Source organism: Papio anubis, chromosome 2, assembly GCF_008728515.1.
Source record: "Papio anubis isolate 15944 chromosome 2, Panubis1.0, whole genome shotgun sequence".
Taxonomy (NCBI): Eukaryota; Metazoa; Chordata; class Mammalia; order Primates; family Cercopithecidae; genus Papio; species Papio anubis.
Window position 1 is genome coordinate 149739819 of NC_044977.1, and position 27329 is coordinate 149767147.

At 38.5% G+C, this 27329-nt stretch overlaps 1 protein-coding gene across 3 annotated transcripts in view; it reads left to right on the forward strand.

Annotated features, from left to right (window-relative positions):
- GK5 (glycerol kinase 5) overlaps positions 1 to 27329 on the forward strand; it is a 64920-nt gene that overhangs the window by 34786 nt on the left and 2805 nt on the right. For all 3 annotated transcript variants that reach the window (XM_031663714.1, XM_031663717.1, XM_031663715.1), the window contains 10 exons: positions 7942 to 8017; positions 9529 to 9590; positions 9769 to 9842; positions 10036 to 10096; positions 12620 to 12746; positions 13285 to 13389; positions 17282 to 17376; positions 22371 to 22474; positions 23354 to 23413; positions 24377 to 24510. In XM_031663714.1, coding sequence (XP_031519574.1) covers positions 7942 to 8017; positions 9529 to 9590; positions 9769 to 9842; positions 10036 to 10096; positions 12620 to 12746; positions 13285 to 13389; positions 17282 to 17376; positions 22371 to 22474; positions 23354 to 23413; positions 24377 to 24510 — 898 coding nt within the window. The remainder of the gene's footprint in view (positions 1 to 7941; positions 8018 to 9528; positions 9591 to 9768; positions 9843 to 10035; positions 10097 to 12619; positions 12747 to 13284; positions 13390 to 17281; positions 17377 to 22370; positions 22475 to 23353; positions 23414 to 24376; positions 24511 to 27329) is intronic.

The following is a 27329-nucleotide window of genomic DNA, read 5'->3' on the forward strand; positions in this document are numbered from 1 at the left end:
TTTCTTTTAGGCCATTATTCTCTGATAACCAAATCAAAGACATCAAGAGAAAATAAACTGACAGATCAATATTCCTTATGAATACAAATGCAGAAATCCTCAACAAGGCTGGGTGTGGTGGCTCATGCCTGTAATCCCAGCACTTTGGGAGTCTAAGGCAAGAGGATTGCTTGAACCCAAAAGTTCAAGGCCTGCCTGGGCAATATAGCAAGACACCATCTCTCCAAAAAAATTAAAAATTAAAAAATTAGCTGGGTATAGTAGTACACACCTGTAGTCCCAGCTACTTGGGAGACTGGCATGGGAGGATTGCTTACCCCGGAGTTTGAGACAGCAATGATCTAGGATCACACCACCACTGCACTCCAGCTTGGATGACAGAGCAAGACCCTGTCTCTGGAAAAAAACCGCACACACACACAAAACTTCAGCAAAATATTAGCAAGTCAAATCCAGCAACATATAAAAAGGATTATATATCATGACTAAGTGGGATTTATCCCAAGAATACAGGATTGGTTTAGCATTCAAAAATCGATTAATATGGATCTTTTATTAAAACTGGTAAATGAAAAAAATAGAAAATTAATATACACCATATTAATAGGATAAAGGACAAAAAAAAGATCACGTCAGTAGATGTAGAAAAAAGTGTTTGACAATATCTAGTGCCTGATAAAATGCTCAACATACTAGGAATAGAAGGAAAGTGCTTCAACCTGATCTGTGAAAAACTCACAGCCGATACCACACTTAATAGTCAAAGACTGAATGTTTTTCTCCTAAGTTCGGGAATAAGACAAAGATGTCCACTCTCACCACTTCTAATTAACATTGTATGAGAGGTTCTAAGCCGGGGCAGTTGAGCAAGACAATGTAATAAAAGGCAACTAGATTGGAAAGGAAGGAGTAAAACTATCTCTATGATGCAGATGACATGATCTTGTATATTGAAAATCCTAAGGAATTTCCTAAAAAAATTAGCACTAATATTATAAATGAGTGTAGTAAGGTCAGAGGGTATAAGATCAATATACAAAAAAAAAAAATTCTTTTTTGAGACAGTCTGTCACCCAGGCTTGAGTACAGTGGCACAATAGCAGTCACTGTAGCCTCAACCTCCAGGCTGAAGAGATCCTCTTACTTCAGCCTCCTGAGTAGCTGGGACTACAGGCGCACACCACTATGCCCAGTTAAGTTTTTGGTTTTTTTTTCTGAGACGGAGTCTTACTCTGTCATCCAGTCGGGAGTGCGGTGGCATGATCTTGGCTTACTGCAACCTCTGCCTCCCGGGCTCAAGCGATTCTCCTGCCTCAGCCTCCCAAGTAGCTGGGACTACAGGCGTGCACCGCAACACCCAGATAACTTTTGTATTTTTAGTAGAGACGGAGTTTCACCATGTTGGCCAGGCTGGTCTCGAACTCCTGACGTTAAGTGATTCGCCCACCTCAACCTCCCAAAGTGCTGGGATTACAGGTGTGAGTCACTGTGCCTGGCCCCAGTTAATTTTTAAAATTTTTGTAGAAACAAAGTCTCACTATTTTGTCCTAGCTGCTCTTGAACTCCTGAGCTCAAGTAATCTTTCACCCCAGCCTTCCAAACTGCTGGGAATACAGGTGTGACCTGCCGCATACAGCTGAAAATTAATCGTGTTTCTATATACAGCAAAGAACAACTAGAACATGAAATTAAGAAAACAATTTCGGCTGGATGCAGTGGCTCACGCCTGTAATCCCAACACTTTGGGAGGCTGAGGCAGGTGGATCACCTGAGATCAGGATTTCGAGACCAGCCTGGCCAACAAGGTGAAACCCCGTCTCTACTGCAAATACAAAAATTAGCCAGGCATGGCGGTGGACTCCTGTAATCCCAGCTATGCGGGCGGCTGAAGCAGGAGAATCGCTTGAACTGGGGAGGCAGAGGTTGCAGTGAGCCGAAATCACACCATTGCACTCCAGCCTGGGCAACAGAGCAAGATGCTGTCTCCCCCTGCCAAAAAAAAGAAAGAAAGAAAACAATTTCATTTACAAAAACATCAAAAAGAATAAAATACGTATGAATAAGCTTAACTACAAAATATATACTTTGAAAAGTACAAAACATTGTTGAATACAGTTAATGAAGGCCTAAATAAATGGAAAGACATATACATGGATTGGAATATTTAATACTGTTAAGATTATAGTATTCTTCAAATTTATCTACAGGTACAACACAATTTCTACCAAAATTCCTCTTTTTTTTTTTTGTAGCAGACAAGCTGATCCTAAAGTTCACCTAGAAATTTGAGGAATCCAGATTAGCAAAAGAATCTTGAAAAAGGAACAGTATGGGAAAACTCACACTTCTCAATTTCATTGTGGCTTTAATTTGCATTACTCTATTTCCTAACAAAGTTGATATCTTTTCACATACTTACCATTTGTATATCCTTTTGTGAAGTACCTCAGTCCTTTGTTTTCTAATAAATTAATACATTTAATTTTAGAGTTGTTTTAGGTTTACAGAAACATTCAGCAGTAAATACAGTTTCCATATCCAACAGTTTCTGCTGTTATTAGCATCTTGTATTATGGTAGTACATTTGTTACAATTAATGAACCAATATGGAAATATTATTACTAATGTAATGTATCTACCATTGCAGTACTATTATACACCACAGTTTCACTGCCCTGAAAAATCCCCTGTCCTTCACCTACTCACATCTCTTTCTGAACCCTGGGTAACATTGATATTTTTATTGTTTCTACAGCTTTGTATTTTCCAGAATATAATATAGTTGGAATCATACAGTATATATACTTTACACACTGGCTTCTTTCACTTAGCAATATGCATTTAAGGTTTCTCCATGTATTTTTGTGCCTTGATAGCTCATTTCTTTTATCACCTAATAATATTCCATTGTCTGAATGTGGCACAGTTTATCCAATCACTTTTTTTTTTTTGAGATGGAGTGCAGTGGCGTGATCTCGGCTCACTGCAACTTCCACCTCCCTGGTTCAAGCGATTCTTCTGCTTTAGCCTCCCAAGTAGCTGAGATTACAGGTGCCCGCAACCATGCCCAGTTGATTTTTGTATTTTTAGTAGAGACGGGGTTTCATCATGTTGGCCAGGCTGCTCTCGAACTCCCGACCTTAAGTGATCCACCTGCTTCGGCCTTCCAAACTGCTGGAATTACAAGCATGAGCCACCGTGCCCGGCCTATCCAGTTACCTATTGAAAAACATCTTGGTTGCTTCCAGCTTTTGGCAATTGTGAATAAAACTGCTATACACTTTTGTGTGCAGGTTTTTATTTGGACATAAATGTTCAACTCATTTGAGTAAATAGGTGTATGATTGTTGGATCATATGGTATGACTGCATTTAGTTTTGTAAGAAACTATCAAGCTATCCTCCAAAGTAGCTGTGTCATTTTGCATTCCTGCCAACAGTTGGAGAGTTCCTCTTGCTTCATATCCTTGCCAACATTTGATGTTGTCAGTGCTTTGGATTTTAGCTATTTTAATAGGTGTGTAGTAGTATCTTATTGTTTCAATAGGTGTGTAGTAATATTCATTGTTTACAATTCCTAATGACATGTGATACAGAGCATATTTTCATGTGCTTATTTACCATCGGTATATCTTGGGTGAGGTGTCTGTTCAGATCTTTTCCCATTAAAAAAATTTTTGTTTGTTTAGAGACAGATTCTTGCTCTGTCACCCAGGCTGGGGTGCAGTGGCATGATCATGTCTCATTATAGCCTCAAAACTCATGGGTTCAAGTGAGCTTCCTGCCCCAGCCTCCTGAGTAACTGGGACTACAGGCGTGTGCCACTATGCCTGGCTAATGTTTTCACTATTTGTTTATTTATTTATTTATTTATTTAGAGACAGAGACTCACTCTGTCACCCAGGTTGAATGCCTTGGCATCATCTTGGCTCACTGCAACCTCTGCTTCCTGGGTTCAAGTGATTCTTCTGCCTCAGCCTTCCAGGTAGCTGGGATTATAGGTGGCTAATTTTTGTATTTTTAGTAGAGATGGGGTTTCACCATATTGGCCAGGCTGGTCTTGAACTTCTGACTTCAAGTGATCCACCTGCCTCGGCCTCCCAAAGTACTGGAATTACAGGTGTGAGACACAGAGCCCAGCCAAATTTTTTCACTTATAATAGAGACAGAGTGTCTCTATGTTTCCCAGGCTGGCCTCAAACTCTTGAGCTCAAGTGATCCTGCTACCTTGACCTCCCAAAGTGCTGGGCTATAGGTGTGAGCCATTGCACCTAGCCCCACTTAAATTTTTTTTTTAATGTGTAGACTTATTGTTAGGCAATTGATATCTTTTGTAGCTATTTTAACTAGTCCTTTAAATTATTATACTTCTTGCTGGGTGCAGTGGCTCATGCCTGTAATCCCAGCACTTTGGGAGGCCGAGGTGGGCAGATCATGAGGTCAGGAGTTCAAGACCAGTCTGGCCAATATGGTGAAACCCTGTCTCTACTAAAAATACAAAAATCAGCCGAGCCTGGTGGTGCACACCTGTAGTCCCAGCTACTCGGGAGGCTGAGGCAGAAGAATCATTTGAACCCAGGAGGTGGAGGTTGCAGTGAGCTGAGACTGCGCCACTGCACTCCAGCCTGGGCAAGAGTGCCAGACTCTGTCTCAAAAAATAAAAAATTTATTTATACTTCTTTTTGGCTGGTCTTTAGAAATATAGTTACTTTTTATGAATTGACCTTTAATCCAGTAATACTGCTGAATTCACTTAGTTATTCTAGTAACTTATCTAATAGCTTGTTTTTGCAAGGGATGTTTCTGGGTATACAGTTATATCTTTTGCAAATGACTAGATTTTTTTTCTACTGGTTTAACACTATTTTTCTTTTTCATTGGCAAGGGCCTCCATGATATGTTGATTAGAAGGAGCGATCATTAATTCTGTTTCTTGTTTCTGATCTTGGACCAAAGGCTTTCAGCATTTCTTTACTTAGTATGAATTAAGTTTTGGGGTGCTATCCTTTGTACTTTATCAAATTAAGGAAGTTCTCTTTCTTTCCTAAGCTTGCTGACACTTTTTATTATGAGTGGGTACTGAATTTATCAAACCCATTTTCTGCGCTTATTATCTAGGTTTAGTGTGTTTTATGCAAGCTACTTGGGGTTTGTAGGGCTTTTTGAATTTGTTGCTTGAGGTCTTTGTTGATTTTGAAAAATTCTCAGCTGTTATCTCTTCAAATGTAATTTCTGCTCCATTCTCCTTATCTTCTTTTTTTCTCAAAGCCCAAATATGGGCCATTGCCCTAAGACCTCAACTCTCTATGGATCTAAGGAGAGTTGTTGATTTTCAGTTTACTTTTGTGTGTGTGTGTGTGTGTGAGGATATAAGTAATGACTTCCAAGCTCTTTACCTATCAAACAGGAAATTGGAGTCCCCTCTTGTACATTTTTAAGTTTAGACCTTCTCACTAAATCCCCTGTATATCTAACCCTATCTTACATATTTTCCATCCTTTTGTCTTTCCTTGCTTCATTCTACCCAGCCTATTCCAACCTATCTTCCAATTCTATTATTCACTCTTCAGTTGTTTCTAATGTGCTATTAAAACCCACTAAGTTCCTAATTTTTTAGTTCTATAATTTATATTTTTTCCCATATAATTAGCATGTTTATTTTAAAGTCCATGACTGTGAATTCCAACATCTGTAGCTCCCATGGACTGTCTTTTTTTTCCTGTTTTTGTTTTTCTTCCATGTTATTGTTTCTTCATATGTCTAGTTACTTATTTGTGTATATGTGTATATATGTGATCTTGACATTATATTTGTAAAATTGTGTGTAGAATTTGAGAGCCTTAACATAATGCTGTCTTGCTCTAGATAATGATTTATGTTTGTTTCTTCCATTCTTCCAGTTAACAGGATTATCTCAATCCAACTTAATAATTGAGATGATTCAAATCTGACTTGTAGTTCCTATGAGAGCCTGTCCTTCTAGTTTACTCTTGCTCTTAGGGTAGAGCCATTTGCAGTCATTAGCCAATGTGAGGGAGGTTGACCTTGGTCCTCCTACCTTAGGAAGCCCCAATGTCTACTCTGTGTTACCCTAGCCTCCTAGGGGCCTAGCACCTATCAGAGACCCTGGCTCATAAATATTTTTTTAATAGATGGATGAATTGAACACCTGTCAGGCATTGTGCTACTCACTGAAATACAGGTTAACTTTTGGCTATTAAAAAAATTATATCTGGAACAAATTTTAGAATAAAAATTTCTAAATTTAACAAGAGTTTGAAATATAATATTACTTTAAAGCACTCCATATTTAAGTGGCATAACTCTTGAATGGAATATTAAAGTATTTGTATTATAAATAACCTCTAAATGACCTTGTTTTTGGAACTCATGTCATTTGTTTTCATTTTACTGATCCTTTCTACTATTAAAGTATAATTTATCTTTAAATGTTTTCATTTGCTTTTCTTTTTATTTCAGTTATTTACTTAAGTATTTTTGGGAACATCTGCTATTTGCTGGGAACCCTCCTACGTGTTGGGATTATGAATATAAATGCAATCTTGTCCCTGCCCTTAAAGAGCTAAGGGTCTAGTAGAGAGGCAGTAATGGTGTGAGATAATGGCTAAATGGAAGCTATCCATAGGATGCTACAGACTGAGTTAGAAGGAGTGTGGGAGTGGGCCAGGCTTGGACAAAGCCAGGAAATGCTGGTCTTGATGGACACATAAGAGTTATAGAGGTGATAAACTTTTTTTCAAGAAATTGTTTTTCAGTTTGTTAATAACACCCTAATAGGCATTTCAGTTTCTCTGCTAGCTATTATAGTTTAAAGAGGTGTTGACACCTCTGTTTCCCTTGGCATGCTTTATGCCAAGAATTGTCCTGTTAGTAATATTTTAGGCTTTGAGGGGCATAAGGTTTTTGTCACAACCACTCTGCCATGAAAGCAGCCATAGGCAACAAATGAGCATAGCTGTGTTCCAATAAGACTTTATTTATGGACACTGAAATTTGAGTTTCATATAATTTTCATGTGTCACAAAATATTCTCCTTTTGTCTTTTTAACCATTAAAAATTATGAAAACCATTTTTAATTTGCTATACAAAAACAGAGAATAGGCTGGATTTGGCCTGTGGGCCGTAGTATACCATCCCAGCTTTGGGCTTTTTTTTTTTTTTTGAGACGGAGTCTCGCTCTGTCGCCCAGGCTGGAGTGCAGTCATGTGATCTCATCTCACTGCAGGCTCCACCTCCCAGGTTCACACCATTCTCCTGCCTCAGCCTCCCAAGTAGCTGGGACTACAGGCGCCCGCCACCATGCCCAGCTAATTTTTTTTTTTTTTTTTGTATTTTTTAGTAGAGATGGGGTTTCACCATGTTAGCCAGAATGGTCTCGATCTCCTGACCTCGTGATCTGCCCACCTCGGCCTCCCAAAGTGCTGGGATTACAGGTGTAAGCCACCGTGCCCAGCCAGTTTTTGCATTTTTAGTAGAGATGGGGTTTCGCCATGTTGGCCAGGCTGGTCTCGAACTCCTGACCTTAGGTGATCCTCCTGCCTCAGCCTCCCAAAGTACTGGGATTACAGGTGTGAGCCACCGCACCCAGCCAACTAGTGTATGTTTAAACTAAAAATGTATATGCTTTTTTTTTAAAAAAAGAAATAAAAACACAAAAGTAACTAACACATGCTTGGTATAAAACTAAAACCTTTCAGAAATATTATATAGAAAATGAAAATCTTCCCTCTCTCCCCCGGCTAGATCTCATTCCCTATATAATAATCACTTAGAACAATTTGGAATATGTTCTAGAAATTTTTTCTGTGTACATATTAATTTTTATAAAAATGGGTTTATATTGTATCACTGATCTGCATTTAATCATGCACTTAGTAATTTGGCCTTTTTGAATCGATTTTGTGCTGTTGTGTTTTCAAGGTGCAAAAGGCAGTTGAAGAAGAAAATTGCTGCTTCGGAACTGTTGATACCTGGTTGTTGTATAAGCTCACAAAAGGTAAAGATGACCTGGAAGATCTATTTTAAGTAACTGAAATTTGATCAAGAGAAATGATTGGCCTGAAAAAAGTAGAAGTTGCTTTTTTTCTTTTTTTGAGCTAGGGTCTCGCTCTGTCAACCAGGCTGGAGTGCAATGGTGTAATTATGGCTCATTGCAGCTCAGCTTCCAGGGCTCAGGCAATCCTCCCGCTTCAGCCCCCTGAGTAGCTGGGACTATTGGTATGTGCCACCATGCCTGGATAATTTTTTGCATTTTTAGTAGAGACAGGGTTTTGCCATGTTGCCCAGGCTGGTCTTGAACTCCTGGACTCAAGCAGTCCATCTGCCTTAGCCTCCCAAAGTGCTGGGATTGCAGGCATAAACCACCACACCTGACCAGAAGTTACTTTTTTTTTCCCCCCCTTCCTGTACTCCGGACGTACTGCTCTTTGATATCCTAATAACAACATGTTCTAGTAAAGCTAGATTTATTCTAGATTTATTATAAGAGGAGGACAATTTTTAGATAAATTGTGATGAAACTTCAATATAAGACTGGGGAACAGTTTTGTTTTTTTTTTTTTTTTTTGAGACGGAGTCTCGCTCTGTCGCCCAGGCTGGAGTGCGGTGGCGCGATCTTAGCTCACTGCCAGCTCTGCCTCCTGGGTTTACGCCATTCTCCTGCCTCAGCCTCCCGAGTAGCTGGGACTACAGGCTCCCGCCACCTCGCCTGGCTAGTTTTTTGTATTTTTTAGTAGAGACGGGGTTTCACCGTGTTAGCCAGGATGGTCTCGATCTTCTGACCTCGTGATCCGCCCTTCTCGGCCTCCCAAAGTGCTGGGATTACAGGCTTGAGCTACCGCGCCCGGCCGGGAACAGTCTTAATTTCAAGAATAATAAGACAAGTTGAGTCACAAATCTGCCATTTTGCTAGTGGGTATAACTATGGGTGACATTAACATCTTTGAGCCTCTTTGTTATCTTTAAACTGGGGGATCATAAAGTGACAACATGTATGTAAGTACTTTTGCACAACTATAAAAGTTCATAAATATTAAGTGGGAAATTGCTTTTGGAGACTTCACATTGAAAATACACATTTTGGGCCGGGTGCGGTGGCTCACGCCTGTAATCCCAGTACTCTGGGAGACCAAGGCGGGCGGATCACTTGAGGTTGGGAGTTTGAGACCAGCCTGACCAACATGGAGAAACCCCATCTCTACTAAAAAATATAAAATTAGCTGGGCGTGGTGGCACATGCCTGTAATCCCAGCTACTCCGGAGGCTAAGGCAGGAGAATCACTTGAACCTGGGAGGCAGAGGTTGTGGTGAGCTGAGATCGTACCATTGCATTCCAGCCTGGGCAACAAGTGAAACTCTATCTCAAAAAAAAAAAAAAAAACAAAGAAAGAAAGAAAATACACATTTTGGAATGAATTTGAGGGTAGACAAAGGTCTATATTATACACTATGGATAGTTGTTGATTTATACTATCTGATAATAAATGTATTTTTCCTATTTAAATTTAGGTTCTGTATATGCCACAGATTTTTCAAATGCTAGTACAACTGGACTTTTTGACCCATATAAGGTAAAATTTTTTCTTCTTCTTTTTGAATCATACATTTTTGTGTAATATAGATAGATTTAAATTTTTTAAATTATTTTTAATTGACAAATATATCATGTACAACATGATTTTTTGATATATGTTTAGAGGTTTGATATATGTAAATATGCATATTCTGATGGTATGTTTTTATCCTCAGATGTGTTGGAGTGGGATAATTACCTCTCTAATTTCGATACCACTTTCTCTCCTACCTCCCGTGAGGGACACAAGGTAATAATAAACATCAGACATGGTAACCAGCACAATGGTTCTTGAATTCATTTTGTTTTGTGGGGAAAAGCATTTTATTACATGTTTGAAGGACTTGTGTGTTCGTTATGTAACTTTTTGGCTTATGCAAAACAACAATTCGCTGAGTTTTAAAACTAATATAAACTAACTTTTTAATGAATTTTATTTGAAGCCACAATTTTGGATCAGTGGATGAAGAGATATTTGGTGTGCCTATACCAATAGTTGCCTTGGTAAGTAGGAAACTTGAGGGATTCCCTTTGTATAGTATAAACTAAAGTAATATGTATGAATAATTGGGACTGGCTTTAAGGGAAACAGAATGTCTTTGGCAGAGTAAAGATTAAAGTATTTTTTTTTTCTTTTTAAGTTAAAGGTGCCTGGATATGACTAGAGTATCTGCTATATTTTTGGGAAGGGGACCACTGAGCCAGTATTCTATCATGGAAGTGCTTTATAACCTTTTCTGACTTGCCTGTATATTGTTTATCAGAAAATTTAAATTTTTTTAAAGATTTTTAAAATTCTGCGTAGTATTTAGTTTACATTTGGTACAAAACACAGTGATGGAGAGAGTATTTATGTTCTGTTTGATAAAGTGTAACCACAAACAGTAATTAGGGCAACTTAAACTAATAGAGAAAATTGTATGTACATTTAATAAAGTCCTTAGCCAGCATCTACCAGTAAATAATTTTGTAGAAGTAACATTTGGTTTATAGGGTCTCACTCAGTTACTCAGGCTGGAGTGCAGTGGTATAATCATGGCTCACTGCAGCCTCGGCTTCCTGGGCTCAGGTGATTCTTCCACCCCAGCCTCCAAGTAGCCGGGACCACAGGTGTGTGCCACAACACCTGGCTAATTTTTTGTATTTTTGGTAGACATAGGATTTTGCTGTGTTCCCCCAGCTGGTCTCCAACTCCTAGACTGGGGCCTTCCGTCGCCTTTGCCTCCCCAAGTGCTCGGACTACAGGTATGAGCCACTGTGCCAAACCTGTTTTTGATTTTTAAGAGTCCTTTCACATTGCCTTTGATTTCCTGTGGCAGCTTAAGCAGGAGGTATAGACCACCTGTTGCAAGATGGGCAGTCTCCATAGTAGCTGGGGGAGCAACTGAGGGAAAGTGAATTTAATTTCCAAGTTACAAATTCATTATCATTTAGAGAGGATCGGTCTTATTCAATCTAGGCATAGGTGCAGGGTTAGATTAAGGTATGGCTGGAAGAATTACCAATTAGTGACAGAGGGTTCTTTAAATGAACTGTTGTTGTTGTTGTTGTTGTTGTTGAGATGGAGTTTTACTCTTGTCTCCCAGACTGGAGTGCAGTGGCATGATCTCACCAATGGCTCACTGCAACCTCCGCCTCTCGGGTTCAAGCAACTCTTCTGCCTCAGCCTCCTGAGTAGCTAGGACTATAGGTGTGCACCACCATGCTCAACTAATTTTTGTATTTTTCCTAGAGATGGGGTTTCACCATGTTGGCCAGGCTGGTCTCGAACTTCTGACCTCAGGTCTCCCAAAGTGTTGGAATTATAGGCATGAGCCACCAGGCCCAGCCTTTAGATGAGTTTTGATCCTTAAAATGTTGCTGTTTGTGTATCTACATTTGACTATATTAACAAAATGTTACAATTTTTATTTTAACAAAAATGCAGGGTTGGGAAATAGATGGTTTTTACTTACATCTATTTATATCAAAACATTTACCTATGTTTTATATTGTTTAATAAAATAGATTTGTGAGGGTTAGTTATTTTGACTAATGAATGAAACAAATGTAAGTTGAAAATGAAAAAATCTTTGGTTTTTTGGGTATCATTTTTATTCTTACCTTCATTTCTAAGATTATTCATAGGTACTTAAAAGTCTTGAAGTAGGTTACCCATTAAAAATTCCTAAGGCAGGCTGGGCACGGTGGCTCACAATTGTAATCCCAACATTCTGGGAGACCAATCTGAGAGGATCACTTTAGGCCAGGAGTTTGAGACTAGCCTGGGTAATATAGTGAAACCCCGTCTCTACAAAAAAAATTTAAAAGAATTGGCTAGGCACGGTGGCTCACGCCTGCAATCCCAGCACTTTGGGAGGCCGGGGCAGGCGGATCACGAGATCAAGAGATCGAGACCATCTGGCCAACATGGTGAAACCGTCTCTCTACGAAAAATGCAAAAATTAGCTTGGCGTGGTGGCGTGCATCTGTAGTCCCAGTTACTTGGGAGGCTGAGGCAGGAGAATTGCTTGAACCCAGGAGCTGGAGGTTGTAGTGAGCCAAGATCGTGCCACTGCACACCAGACTGGCGACAGAGCGAGACTCCATCTCGATGAAAAAGAATTAGCTGGGTGTGGTGGTGTGCACCTGTAGTCCTAGCTGCCTTGTAGTTCTAGCTACTTGGGAGGCTGAGGTAGGAGGATCACATGAGTCCAGAAGTTTGAGGCTGCAGTGAGCTATGATCTCACTACTCTCTAGCCTGGGTGACAGAGCAAGACCCTGTCTCTAAAAAACAAAACAACAAAAACAAAATAAAAACATTTCCTGAGGCATGTTAGTTATCTGCAGAGTATTAGTCCTAGGGAGACTCCCATTCTATGGTTGTTGCCCCCTATTCTCTTTGGGATTTTTTTTTTTTTAATTTTAAGGAAAAGGAAAAAGAAAAGAAGATGTTTAATCATGAGAGTGCAATAAATGAGACAATGGGCTATAATAAAATTGGCCACTGTTAAGGGCAATGGATTTACATTTGAACATTTTTGGTAGGTTGCTGACCAGCAATCAGCCATGTTTGGAGAGTGCTGCTTCCAGACAGGTGATGTGAAATTAACCATGGGAACTGGGACATTTTTGGATGTTAACACTGGAAATAGCCTTCAACAGACTATTGGAGGTAAGTAGTTACAATTTATCCTATTTATTAAATATCAATAAATAAAGATGGAAGTTAGAAAATGTTGATAATTCTATTAGATTGTTTCTATTTAGGAGCCTTGTTTGAAAACCACAGATAAATACAATAGCATAGTTCTCTAGCAAACCAATCTCATAGTACCCTTTTATTTCTCAATTAAAATATTTATTGCCATGTTTCTAGAGACGTAAACATGCCTATAGCTAATACATACTAGTATTTATTGTTCATATTATGCACCAGGCACTGTGCTAAGTTCTTTTTATGTGTTAATTCAGTTTATTCATTTCATAGCTCTCTGAGGTAGGCCATTCTATAGTTAAGGAAACTGCAGCTAAAAGATTAGAAACTTGCAAGACTACAGCTAGTAAATGTAAGAGGGCTGGAGTTTGAACGTACACAGTCTAACTTCAGAGGCACTTTGCAGTTTTTTGAGATAACCAAATCATTACATTGTAGAAGTCTCTATAATGAATTATGCATATCTTTGACTTACATTCATTGTTTGCTTTGCAAGGCTTTTATCCATTAATTGGGTGGAAGATTGGACAAGAAGTCGTATGCTTAGCTGAAGGCAATGCAGGAGACACTGGTACTGCCATAAAATGGGCTCAACAGTTAGGTAAGTTGTCTTTTAAATGGATTTCACAGGCCAGACCTAAAGAATTCAAGAATGCCACAGGATTGCAGATTAGTAGGGAGCAAATGGATTGTTCAAATGAAACACTAAAATAAAATGATATCTATTAAAAGCAAATATAAAGTATTTTTATGATATCAAAATGGTAAAAGGTTAGGTCTTAAAGACAGGAACCATAAAGAAAAAGAATAATAGATTTAACTATATAAAATATTAGTGAGTAAAGAGAGATATGCCATACACAAAATTAAAAGACAAATTGGTAATAACAATTTGTAGCATATGTCAGAAAAATTAATAACATGACAAAAACGGGCAAAGGACAGAAGTACAGGTATTTTATGATCAAATGACTATAATGAAGTGCTGTTCACATACGATAATTAAAGAAATGCACATTTTGGGCTGTGGTTCCAGTGTCAGTTCAGTTTTCAGTGCTTTTGCAGTGCTATTTGGATCTGCCCCTCATTTGTGCCACCTAGTGGTCAGTCTGGGTGGTGGTTTGCCTGGAGATTAGTTCTCAAAGCCTTAGGCTTGTCATTTAGGGTCAGATCTTTACATGTGCAGCTCAAGAGCGAGACAAGGAGTTCATAAAAACCTTTATAAGGTAATTTTTCCTTAGCTCCTTTCTCTCAGTAATCTCCCTGGTACCTTTTGACTCTCAGGGGATCCCCATATTGGTGTTCTAGCTAGAAAGCTGGTGCTTTAGTTTCTCTACTGAACACCTGCTACTACTTCTACCTCCCTAGCCTCGTGGCAAGAGGGATGAGAGACGGAGAAAAAGGGGGTCAGAGAGAGAGAGAAGGAAAGAAGGGAAAGAAAGGAAACAAAGTAAGAGAAAGAAGGCTGGGCGCGGGGGCTCACGCCTGTACTCCCAGCACTTTGGGAGGCTGAGGCGGGCGGATCACCTGAGGTTGGGAGTTGGAGACCAGCCTGAGCAACATGGAGAAACCCTGTCTTTACTAAAAATACAAAATTAGCCGGGCATGGTAGTGCATGCCTGTAATCCCAGCTACTCAGGAGGCTGAGGCAGAAGAATCACTTGAACCCAGGAGGCAGAGGTGGTGGTGAGCTGAGATCACGCCATTACACCCCAGCCTGGGCAACAAGAGCGAAACTCTGTCTCAAAAAAAAAAAAAAAAAAAGAAAAGAAAAAAAGAAAGAAAGAAAAAAAAAAAAGAAAAAAAGAGGGAAAGCAAAAGGGATTTTGTTAACCTCTCGTCTTCGAGTTTTGGTTGCCTCTGCTGCTCTGTCTGCTGTCACTGCAGCCACAGGATTGCCAGGGGCAGGCAAGACCAAGGGGAGCGGTGGCGCGGGAAGAAGCAAGCAACAGGGATTCCCCCCATACTCTTAGCTTGCAGTTTTATGTGCCTGTGCTACTGGGCTGCCATGGCTGCTACCATAGGATTGCCTGAGAGAATGAAAAAAATCTAAAGAAAACAAAAAATGAGAATCCCTCCACTCTGTCCTGTAGAGACCCTTGTCTCCTACTGCTCAGACCAGAAAGGAGCTTCTATTGAAGCTCTTCATATTTGCACTCAGTTTACAGATCTGAGTCCTTGGGTTTCAGGCTATCTCTGAGTCTAGGCCAGGAATATCAGAGAAAATATAAAAACAGGGAGTCCCCAGATGGCTTTTCCATTTATTCCTCCAAGATTCTTAGTTGCATTCAGTGGGAGAGAGAGAATGGAGTGCGCTTACTCTGAAAGACTTTTTATCAATTAACTTATTTGACAACAGTTCAAGTGGAAGATTATTTAGAGAAATTCTTCAAGCAAGGGATGAAACAAACAGTGAAGAATGTGAATAAGATAATCTCTCTTTGTTTTCTGTTTCTTTATCAGTTACCAAAAACTTTCCTCAAACCAACTGTCTAGTATGTTTTCCTACATCTTATCTTGTAAAAATTGAACATTTGGACATGATTCGTTAAAAAAGGATAGATTTTAAAGCCAATTTTTTTAAAGAGATAGGAGTCTCGCTGTGTTGCCCAGGCTGGATTCAAACTCCTGGGCTCAAGTGATCCTCCTGCCTTTGCCGCCTGAGTAGCTGGGATTACAGGTACGCCACCATACTCGGCTTAAAACCAGTGTTTTTAACGTTAGTATTTGAAGTGCTAGAGATATTCTGATGCATTATCTGGACATTTTGAACAAATGGATGAAACTTACGGATTTGATAACTGTCATGTTGAGTAAAATTTGTAGTTATGATTGAGTGATCCTCATTAACTTGAGTTTTAATATAAGTGCTCCTTAAATGTCTTTAGTGAATTTAAGTATATTAATTTAGTTGTATAACAAATCATAAAATGATATAGAACCAACTTAAGCGTCTCTAAAGCCAGCAATATTTATTATGACTGAGTCTTTTCTTCTGATCTATACTGTTCAGTACTACATACTCATTCAGAAGTCATTTTACAAACAAGAATATCCAAATGGCCAGTGAAAAGGTATTTATTAGTCAGCAGGGAAATCCAAAATCAAACCACCATGTAATATTACCAAAATAGCTAAATTGAAAAACATAGACAATACTAATTATTGGCAGGAAGATAGGAGACTGGAACTCTTGTGCCGCAGGCAGGAGCCTTAAATTGGTAGAGCCACTTTGAAAAACTATTTGGCAGTATCTGTTAAAGCTGGTTCTAAATGTAAAGACCTTAGAACTGGCCATTCCATTCCTTCGTGTCAATAAACAGAAATGTGTACATATGTCCACCAAAAAGAATGTGCATGAATGTTCATTGGGATCTATTTCTATTAGCCAAACACTAGGAACTATCCAGATGTATATCACCAATAGAATAGATTGATAAATTGTCTATAGTCACATAATGGAATACTATATAGAGGTGAGAATGAATGGAGTACAACTACATGTAACGGTGTAAATGAATCTCATGAGTATGATGTTTAACAAAAGAAGTTTGTGTCTTGACCTGGGTGTGAGTTACTTGGGTGTATTCACACTGTGAAAACTCATCTAGCTATATACACTTAGGATTTGTGCATTTTTTTGGTCTGTATATTATACTTCAGTTAAAGTTTACTAAATTAATTAAGTCTTGGTTTTTTTGTTTGCTTGTTTTTAAAAAATTGACTTTTAATATATCTGTTACTGGCCCCTTATTTATTAGATGGAGTATTTCAGTTAATTCTCTTGGGTATTATATTACAGGTAGATGATACTTTCATCAGAAACCTAGGATGGCTCTTATCTTTCAGAGAATAATTTTTTAATGCCAAAAATCCTACATAGAATTGATTTTTTTAAACAGCCCAAATATCTTTAAAGAAAAAAGTGGCCGGGTGTGCTGGCTCATGCCTGTAATCCCAGCACTTTGGGAGGCCAAGGTAGGTGGATCACCTGAGGTCGGGAGTTCGAGACCAGCCTCAGCAACATGGGGAAACCCCATCTCTACTAAAAATACAAAATTAGCTGGGCGTGGTGGCGCATGCTTGTAATCCTAGCTACTCGGGAGGCTAAGGCAGGAGAATCACTTGAACCTGGGAGGTGGAGGTTGTGGTGAGCCGAGATTGTGCCACTGCACTCCAGCCTGGGCAACAAGAGCAAAACTCCAACTCAAAAAAAAAAAAAGTAAGGCCTGCTGCATACAGAGCCTATCTAAGAGGGCCTTCTACCTCCTGTTTCCCTTCTATGGGCCTGTAAACCTATGCAGTCTGAGAATTCAGATAGTACCAGAACAGAATGGTCTTTGTGCTGACCTTTTTAAGTGAGCAGTCTTTTACATTATATTCATAATAAATGTTGATGCAGGTAAATACTATCATGTAATATAATTCTGTTTGTGCCTCTCCAACCTCTTCATTTTGTTTTAGGGTTTTTTGTTGTTTGTTTGTTTTTGCAGACCTTTTCACAGATGCTGCTGAGACTGAAAAAATGGCCAAAAGTTTGGAGGATTCTGAAGGAGTTTGTTTTGTTCCATCTTTTAATGGATTACAGGTATATATTTTTTAAAGTTAATGGCAATTACAAATATTTTTCTCCTCTTGCCACACCCAAACTTATATATCTACGACTCTGTTACCTTAAAATTTGAACACTGAACAGAACTAAGATGAAAGGTAGATTTTAGGGCTGAGAAGTTATGCTCTGACCAAGCATGAATTCCATGAGGGAGCAGAGCATCCTGAGTATGGCCCTGCTGGCTTGGCTTGTGCTGATGGAATTCAGCTGACTTCTGCTTAGAACTGTGTGGAACCTGAGTTGGCAGGTTTATCATAGAACTTTTACATAAGACTTAGCATTACTTTATCATGAGCAAAAACAGCCATTTCCCAGTGGGGGAAATATATCAGCAAATTTGCATTCTTTACTTAGAGGAAATAAGCTATTGAGAATTAACGAGAAATAATGTCGAGGTACATACATCACACACATATGCACACACATATGTATGTGTATATTTTGCACTTGTACATTTGTAAGTTTTACTAACTTTTTTAAAAATCAAAATCTTGGCTGGGCGCGGTGGCTCACGCCTGTAATCCCAGCACTTTGGGAGGCTGAGGCAGGCGGATCACAAGGTCAGGAGATCAAGACCATCTTGGCGAACACGGTGAAACCCTGTCTCTACTAAAAATGCAAAAAATTAGCCGTGCATGGTGGCACATGCCTGTAGTCCCTGCTACTCAGGAGGCTGAGGCAGGAGAATTGCTTGAACCTGGGAGGCGGAGGTTGCAGTGAGCCAAGATCACTCTACTGCACTCCAGCCTGGGCAACAGAGCAAGAGTCCATCTCAAAAAAAAAAAAAAATCAAAATCTCTTCATTAATTGTTGTGGTGGAGTATTGGCTACTTTTCTTAATCAAAAAATGAACCTAGTAAAAGTCTTGATTTTGTAACATTTAACTTTGTATTTAATTGAAAGATCTCTAATACTGCCTTTAATTTTAGAATATTATTACAAATACTTTTAAAACAACTTTTCAAGTATATTATTATGAAAGTTACTTTTTTGGGAAAGCTCATACTTCTCTTTTTAATCCTCCTGTAAATATTTTTTCCTGTAAAAAAAATACAACTTTCTTTTTTTTCTTGCTTATCTCATATTCAGGCAATTAATTACAAGTCGAAAATTTGAGTTTGGGTATGTAATATAGAACCTAGTAGAGAAAAAAATTAGGTCAGGGTGTTTTAAATCTTTAAAAATACATACTTCCAAAACTAGATTTTAAAATGAGCATGATTTCAATACCTGTAATATTTTTATTTTGTGTACTTTATCCTAAAGAACCGAAAGCTCATAAATTGATTCCATTGCATCCTCTTCAGGATGATGTGAGGGAACCTCTAAATAGCACCTATCATAGTCCAGAAAGTGAAAATTTTTTATCTAATGAGATTTCAGGAAAAAGGTTAGATGAGTAATTGTCCTCAGCACGGTAAGGTTTGATTAGGTTACTACTGGTTCTTTTCTTCTCTCTGAAAAATGTGCTACAGGACTTAGTAGTCACCTTGTCTTAGCAAGTCTGTCTCTGTCTTTGACTTCTCTATCACCTCACATACCTATAGTATAATATAATATAATATAATATAATATAATATAATATAATAATTATATATATTATATGATAATAATATAAAGTATATGTTTTTTTAAGTATTAAACCCAAAAGATTTAGACAAAACTATCACAGGTTTGATTTTTAATTTCATCTTGATAGCAAAATGTCCCTGTCCTGCCTATGATTGTAACCTGCCCATATACTGGCAGTAGAGGTAGTTGGGAGAGGTGGTAGGTTGACTGTAGGTCATATATTTCCCTGTGTAAAATGAAACTTTAACTGGAAGTTGAAAGTTAGATCAAACAGCAATAATGTATTAATACTAAACTGTTTGGAAAATAGGAGGGAAGATCACCTATAATCTGCGTATCTCAACAACTAGAGAAAATGAGGGATGGGAAATGAAAGGAAAGAAGGTTTATGTATCTGTGAAACTGCTTTTAGTTTTAGAATATTGGTACAGCCTTAGATAATCAGGATCAGGATGTTGAAATCCTCTAATGGTCTCATTTTCTCAAAGGAATCTGCTGAGAAAGGGGTACTGGATGAGCTTTGAGGGAAATGGGAAAGTCTAGGACAGCCACTTCAGAGAAAGGCAGAAAGGGTGGGAGCCATATACTGGGGGTGGCATCAGTTAGTGCAGCCATTGTGGCTTTCCTGTAGCAGGGCTTGTGGTTTGGGGAGTGGGATACCGAAGTAGGTATTAGAGGCAAGAATCAGTGGTCATTTACCTGGATGTTAAGAGTTACTGTGATGATGGCAGTAATAGGATAGACAGAGAAGCTGTTTGTCCACATACTCCTGAGGACTGGGATTGGAAAGCAGTCAGCAACTGACAGCAGTTCTTAGTGTTTTTTGGGTTCCTGCTTCTCTCTGTTCTGCTTTGCTCTTTTCATTACCAACTTTGCTGTGTATCCTTTCTTCCTCCATAGCTTCTGCTTAATTGTCATTATTTTTCTCATACTTTTTGCTTCTTCACAACTTAGAAATATCACATACAACATTCCTCTACCTTATGCATCCTTTTAGCTTCAGTTCCCTCATTGATGGGGTCTTTTTCTTAGTGTTTCCTGGTTTTGGTTTCAAGGGGAGGGAATCTGATTGGACCACCTTGTCCTTTTGCGTTTCAGTCAGACATTGAGTCAGCTGTACTCACCCTCTATAGTTGTGGTGATGGCATTGGGACTAGAGCATGAAACATGGCAGCTTTAGATAACAGGGCCTATGGATTCAAGCAGTTTCCTTAGAAGGAGATAAAACCAGCAAGTCCTGTGATTGCCATCTCTAGTTTTGTGAGTGGCTAGGATGTCTGAATGGTGCAGTCTGTGTTCTGGGGCGGGAGACTACTAGTTTTGCCTAGGGCACCAAACAGATTTCAGGCCAATTAAACCACTATTTTCTGTGATATCCTGGAAGAAGTCATATTTACGCAGAAAAAAACATAGCATATTGCTAGGGACTAATTGAACTGGTCAAATCTGACTAATCTTAGTTTTATGATATTATACCATCTGATATAAACCAGATTTATTGTATATGTTTTTACTAATTAAAATCACCAGAAGCTGTTAATAGATTTGAAAAATTATCAAAATAAAATCTCAGTAGGAGGGAAATCATAGCTATAGCAAAGATAAGATATAATATAGAATTTCTTAAGTAATTAAGAAAAATACTGTTTATTCATTTATTCACCAAATGTGTATTGCTGCCCTATGGGGAGCCAGATATAGTGCTAGGCACAAGAGACACACTGGGAGTACATCGGACAAGGTTCCACCCTGTGGTACTTACAGTGTATTGAGGATGGTGGGGTTTCAACAAACCATCAAGTGGAATATGTGATTATAAACTGTGGTACATGGTATGATGGGAAGTTACAGGGTTCCATAAAAACAGAGACCTCATCTAGTCTCTGGGGTCCAGAGTTTTCCCTAAGGAAGCCAAACCAAGATTTGAAAGGAGTAAGAATTAATTAGGAGAAAGGGTGGTGGAAGGTGTTTCAGGTAAAGCGATGATATGTCAAAACCCTGAAGCTAGAAGGTGCTTTTCTGAGAACCATAATTTCCTGACAGCACTAGATGTCCTTGTAATGACCATTTTGGTGTGTTAGTGCTCTTGTGAGACTCTTGTCTGTTTCCTTATGAGACTGCAAGCTCCAGCAGGGATCTTTGTTTTTCATCCTTTTTTTTTTTTTTTTTTGAGACAGAGTCTTACTCTGTCACCCAGGCTGGAGTGCAGTGGCGGCACGATCTCAGCTCACTGCAACCTCTGCCTTCCAGGTTTAAGCGATTCTCCTGCCTCAGCCTCCCAAGTAGCTGGGATTACAGGTGCCCACCACCACACCTGGCAAATTTTTTTGTATTTTTAGTAGAGACGGGGTTTCACCATGTTAGCCAGGCTGGTTTCGAACTCCTGACCTCAAGTGATCCACCCTCTTCGGCCTCCCAAAGTGCTAGGATTACAGGTGTGAGCCACCATGCCTGGCCTGTTTTTCATCTTTGCGTCCCAGAATTGCCTTACATTTCTGGAGATACAAAGATGAATAGAAACCTCATCTGATTAATACATATTTCTAGCTCAAGATTTTGGCTCTTTTGAGAACATGTTAGGCTGGATTATTTCTGATATTAGGCAGTAAGACTATTAAGCTAAGAGAGAAGAGTATAGTAGTGTTTTTTTTTAGACCCTGTCTCACTCTGTCACCTAGGCTGGAGTGCAGTAAAGTGATCACGGCTCATTGCAGCCTCAAACCCCTGGGCACAAGCAATCCTCTCACCTCAGCCTCCCAAGTAGCTGTAACTACAGGCATGTATCACACCAAGCTAATATTTTAAGTTTTTTGTAGAGGTGGTATTTTGCTTTGTTGCCCAGGATGGTGTTGAATTCCTGGGCTGAAGCAGTCCTGCCTCCTTGGCCTCCCAGAGTGCTAGGATTACAGGTGTGAGCCACTGAACGTGGCCGGAGTATAGTTTTAATGTCTGACAACATACTTGATGTAAGTTATGACACTAAAAAGTGCATTTTTGTAGAAAGCTGTTCTACATAGTACAAAGTAGAAAGCTATTCTACATAGTAAACAATTTTAGTGTAAAAACTTTACAGCTGGAGAAGGGATTTCTGTGATTGCTCTTCATTTTCCACATTTATAAAGCTAAGCATTTAATAATTTGTAACTATATGCTTCAGTTCCTCTTTTTGACATAAATGCAAACAGAAGCTAAGTACAGTAACTGTGACTCAATATCATTTAAATGCTATTACAAAGTTATATTTACCATAATCTTTGGACTATCTTTTACTTTTGAATTATTTAACCATAGCATTATTTTCTTCTAATGTGGCTGTGTTTTTATTGTATAGTATTTCCTCAAGTCTGTAGATGTAATTTAGAATAATAATAATATATTCTTATTATCTCTTACTGTAGGCTCCATTAAATGACCCCTGGGCATGTGCCTCTTTTATGGGTTTGAAGCCTTCCACCAGTAAATACCATCTTGTACGAGCAATATTGGAGTCAATAGCTTTCAGGTATGAAAACCTGCCTTGAACTTCCCCTTCCCCATATAATATTGCCATGTCTTTCATTAATTTGCTACAAAATGGAAAATTTCTTAATTTTAATTAAATTCTTTAATTTGTTTTTTTGGCTTATTTGATACTATATATTATGTAATATGTTCTTCTTGCTAATTTCCATGGTATCTTTCTTATTTTTTCTTATATTTAATGTACCAATACCACTCAGACTTGATACCTGAAAACTGAAGGATTTTTTTTTAAAAATTCAATTTCTTAAGCATACAAGATTCAAAATTTGGATTTTCAAAGGTTTAGTATCCTTATTCATGAAAGAGAATTCCAAGTAATAATGCTTCTGTTGTGCCCCAAAATTGAGTCATCAGAATTATTCTTCATGCGTATTTCCCTATAATCTTTTTGTGATGGGACAGGTGTAAATTATTAAAATTAAGAATGATGCTGTCATGAATATGGGATTGTAACATTTAAAATGAAATTTTCTGTGATTACAAAGTAATTGTTTTTATATTTGATTAATTCTATTAGATTTTACTTATGGTTTGCCATCTTAATAGCTATCTATTAAATAGATGCTTATTTTAAATTTTTCTTTGTAGAATGGTAATAGATAAAATTTAGTTGTAAAATGTAAATTATGCCTTCTTACATGAAGGCAAAAAAAACCACAAGGACCTGCGCTTCTTGCTTATTTGAGTATCTGTTCTACAGTTTTCATTTAGCACAATTTATTTCTTTAATATTTTGTTTTGTACATTTTATAAATATCAAATAAATAAAATTATAGTTTGTATTTTTCAAGATCAGAATAAAGTAGTGAATTATTATGAAATGAATTTCTTATAAATAATTATCTTGTTTTTTAACTAGAAACAAACAGTTATATGAGATGATGAAGAAAGAGATTCATATTCCTGTAACAAAAATCCGGTATGTAAAGTTTATTTCTAATAGACTTAATTAGAAATTAGAAGAAAGTGGTAGCTGCTATGAGCTACCACTCATTTCTTTTTGAGATCCTGAATAATTCATCTTTATGATTATTGAGGATTTCAAAAATAACTTCTGCCTAGCTCCTTCACAACAAAATTCTTTTATTTATATTTTTGTTGAGACGGAGACTTACTGTGTCACTCAGGCTGGAGTGCAGTGGCATGATCTCAGCTCACCGCAACCTCTCCTGCCCGGGTTCAAGTGATTCTCGTGCCTCACCATCCCGAGTAGCTAGGACTACAGACATGCGCCACCATGTCCAGCTAATTTTTTTGTATTTTTAGTAATGATAGGGTTTCACCATGTTGGCCAGGCTGGTACTCAACTCCTGATCTCAGGTGATCTGCCCTCCTCAGCCTCCCACAGTGCTGGGATTACAGGTGTGAGCCAACGTGCCCAGCTACAACAAAATTCTTGGTCATAGGAATTCAGAGAGGAGAGGAGAGCTAATTATGTATTTATGGAGAATACAATATCAAATTTGGGTGCATCTTGGCACCCATATATGCCACATATGTGTAGTATATCAATCTTTAAAATCTCTTTTTTGGGTGTGTAACTATCCTTTGGACATGTAAGCATCAAACTTCTTGACTTCCTTTTCTGTAATATCTAAGTGAATTTTTATGTTACCTTAGTTTATTATACCTGGCCTGTTTTGAACCAGTCCTAAGACAAACAAGGGCAGGTGAGAAAATTGATGGCAGAAATAAGGAAAATGTTTAAAGATTACCCAGTACGGTTCTCTGCCGTTAGGTTAATGCTAAGTGATTTAATTTTAGAAATAAAAAGTTAAATTTATAAAATAAAATCAAGGATTTCAGAAAAAAAATGTGGCCCACTGAAAAAGAATGATGCTTTTGTTGTAGTAATTCATCTTACATATTTTGTTCCCCACAGGGCAGATGGAGGAGTTTGTAAGAACGGTTTTGTCATGCAGATGACTTCAGACCTGATTAATGAGAATATAGACAGACCTGTGGACGTTGACATGTCATGCCTGGGTGCAGCTTCTCTAGCTGGCCTTGCTGTTGGTATGTGTAAAATGTATAAGAATGAGAGCTTTCTTGCAAACTGTTTCTTACAGATAGCATTTCTCCTCTCACATCAAAAAATTCTAGAGAGTCTGGAAAGCTTTGGTGTCCATTAAACTCCATATACATATGCATATTGCTCACAGAATACCCTGTGACCTCCTCTATTGGTGAGTCTGTTTGCACCTCTTCTATCCTTACCTCACTCCTTCAGTCAGAAATATGAGACAAGGACAGTTAATTCTCAGCTGTGTCAGTCTCTAGCAAGAGAGAGTCTCTGGGTAAACTTTCTGGATAGATAGTGTTAAAGAAAAAAATTACAGTGACACTTATTAAAGAACAATAAGGTGAGCCGGGTGCAGTGGCTCACACCTGTAATCCCAGCACTTTGGGAGACTGAGGCAGGTGGATCACCTGAGGGTCAAGAGTTCGAGATAAGCTTGGCTAACATGGCAAAACCCTGTCTCAACTAATAGTACAAAAATTAGCTAGGCATGGTGGCACATGCCTGTAATCCCAACTACTCGGGAGGCTGAGACAGGAGAATTGCTTGAACCTGGGAAGGAGGAGGTTGCAGTGAGCCGAGGTGGTGCCACTGCACTCCATCCTGGGTGACAGAGCAAGACTCTGTCTCAAAAGAAAAAAAAAAAAGAACAGTAAGCTGGGCTTCATTCTGGAGGACTATCAAGATAGGTATAGGGACTACTTCAGTGGGATCTTATGGTGGGAGAGAGATTAGGCTCAACTTTGAATACAATAAGGAAAAGTGAGAAATTATAGCCAAAGAGCAGAGTGAGAGTCAGTGGATGGAAAATTACTAAGAGGAAACATTGAGGTAAGGGGACATTCTTGCTAACCAACCTAATAATATTTTCAAGAAGGCAGGCCAGGGTGATCAGATATCATCTGGAGGATGAGATATCGAGGTTGATCAGAAATTGAGGATGGGAGATTGTGGCTACACCAATTTAGCAGAATTCTTGCTCAAATTAGATAATGCAGAGATGACTATGGAAGTCCAAAAGTTGAGGCCTAGTTGGAAAAGAGCTTGGAGGAGCCTGATTGGAGTTTGGTCAAGGAATAAACCTTGTCAGTAGGTTTGCCTGTGTCATTAGAAACCACTCCATTCTTTTATTTATTGAACAACATTTGTGGAGCATCTGCTACGTGACGATCACTGCTGGCAATAAAGAGATTAAAAACCATAGTCTCTGATCCCTGGTGGGAGGAGACAGGTAAGTCAAGTGATTATTAAGTTTGTTTGATAAAGCCAGTGAACAGTGACAGTATTAATAAGCAAGTGATCTAGGCTTTCCAGAGGGGAGCACATATAGTTCAATTTTGAAGGGGCTAGCAGAGAGTCAGGTGAGGAGAGGGTGAGAAATGGGTGGCACAATATCCCTATTGCAACTTGTGCAAAGGCATTGGTCAATGATGGGAAGTACTGTTACGGTGAGAGCAAGAAGGGAGTGGGAGAGGTACGTAGAGGTTCAGTTGTGGTGACTCCTTATAAAGAAGAGTTCGGACCTGACCCTGAAGGCACTGGAGAGCCACTAAAGAATTTTAAGCAGGGGGGAACGTAGAAAGATCTGCATTTGAACAGATCACTTTGACAATTAGTGAAAAGATCAGTGAGGAGGAATAAGAATAGAAGTAGGCATGTCGATTTAAAGGGCCCCCTAGGAAGCAGGACGATGCCTTAGGACACTCAGAGTGTTTTAATGTGTTTCTTTCTGGGGAGTGTTTGGTACAAAATAAGATATTTTACATTTAAAAGTTTTAGGCTAATAGTATATTAAAGTTACAAAAAGCCTAAAATCTTGGTAAATTTGGCTTAAACTTGATTTTACTAAAAATCTGGTAATTTTGAATAAAATTGAAACGGTTACTTTGATTTCTTCATTGATTAATGTTTGATTAATTAAAGTTGAAGAAAATAAACTGTCCCTTAAATAATCAATCTCATTTGAAAATTTGAACTCCTTTGTATTCCAACTCCTATAAATTTAGTATGTTTGATTTTTCTCTTATTACTTTCACATGCCTGATTGAGCAAACTTAGAACTGTAACAAGGTAAATCACAAATACTTAAACAACAAACAAATTGAATAAATTAAGCTATAATTATAGTAAATCAAGTTCTCATAAGCATTTTTATACTTATGTTAATCAAATTCTTCTACACTTTTCACCTGATAAGACTAAATAAGTCGGATTCTCTTGAACATTTAAAATGCTTTAAGTAACAAATACACCCAGGGTTGTTTTGTTGTGTTTTGTTTTATTTTTGAGATGGAGTTTCCCTCTGTTGCCTAGGCTGGAGTGCAATGGCGCAATCTCAGCTCACTGAAACCTCCTCCTCCCAGGTTCAAGCGTTTCTCCTGCCTTAGCCTCCCAAGTAGCTGGGATTGCAGGCACCCGCCACCATGCCCGACTAATTTTTGTGTTTTTAGTAGAGATGGGGTTTCGCCATGTTGGCCAGGCTAGCTTCAAACTCCTGACCTCTGGTGATCCACCCGCCTCGACATCCCGGAGTGCTGGGATCACAGGCATGAGCCTCTGCACCCGGCCCCACATGCAGGTTATTTTTATACATAACACAGTGACTTGAGTTTTATCTACATCATTATATTTAATTTCAAACATTTGCTTCTGTCTCAGAAATGTGAGACTATGTATATCCTCTTTATTTTATGAATTTACCTGGAAATTGGATTTGCTCAATACATATTTAATAAAATGACTTAAAATATATATGCCTTAAAATGTAAACAATAAATTCTGGAAATGAGGATTTTAAGAAACACATTTATTTTCC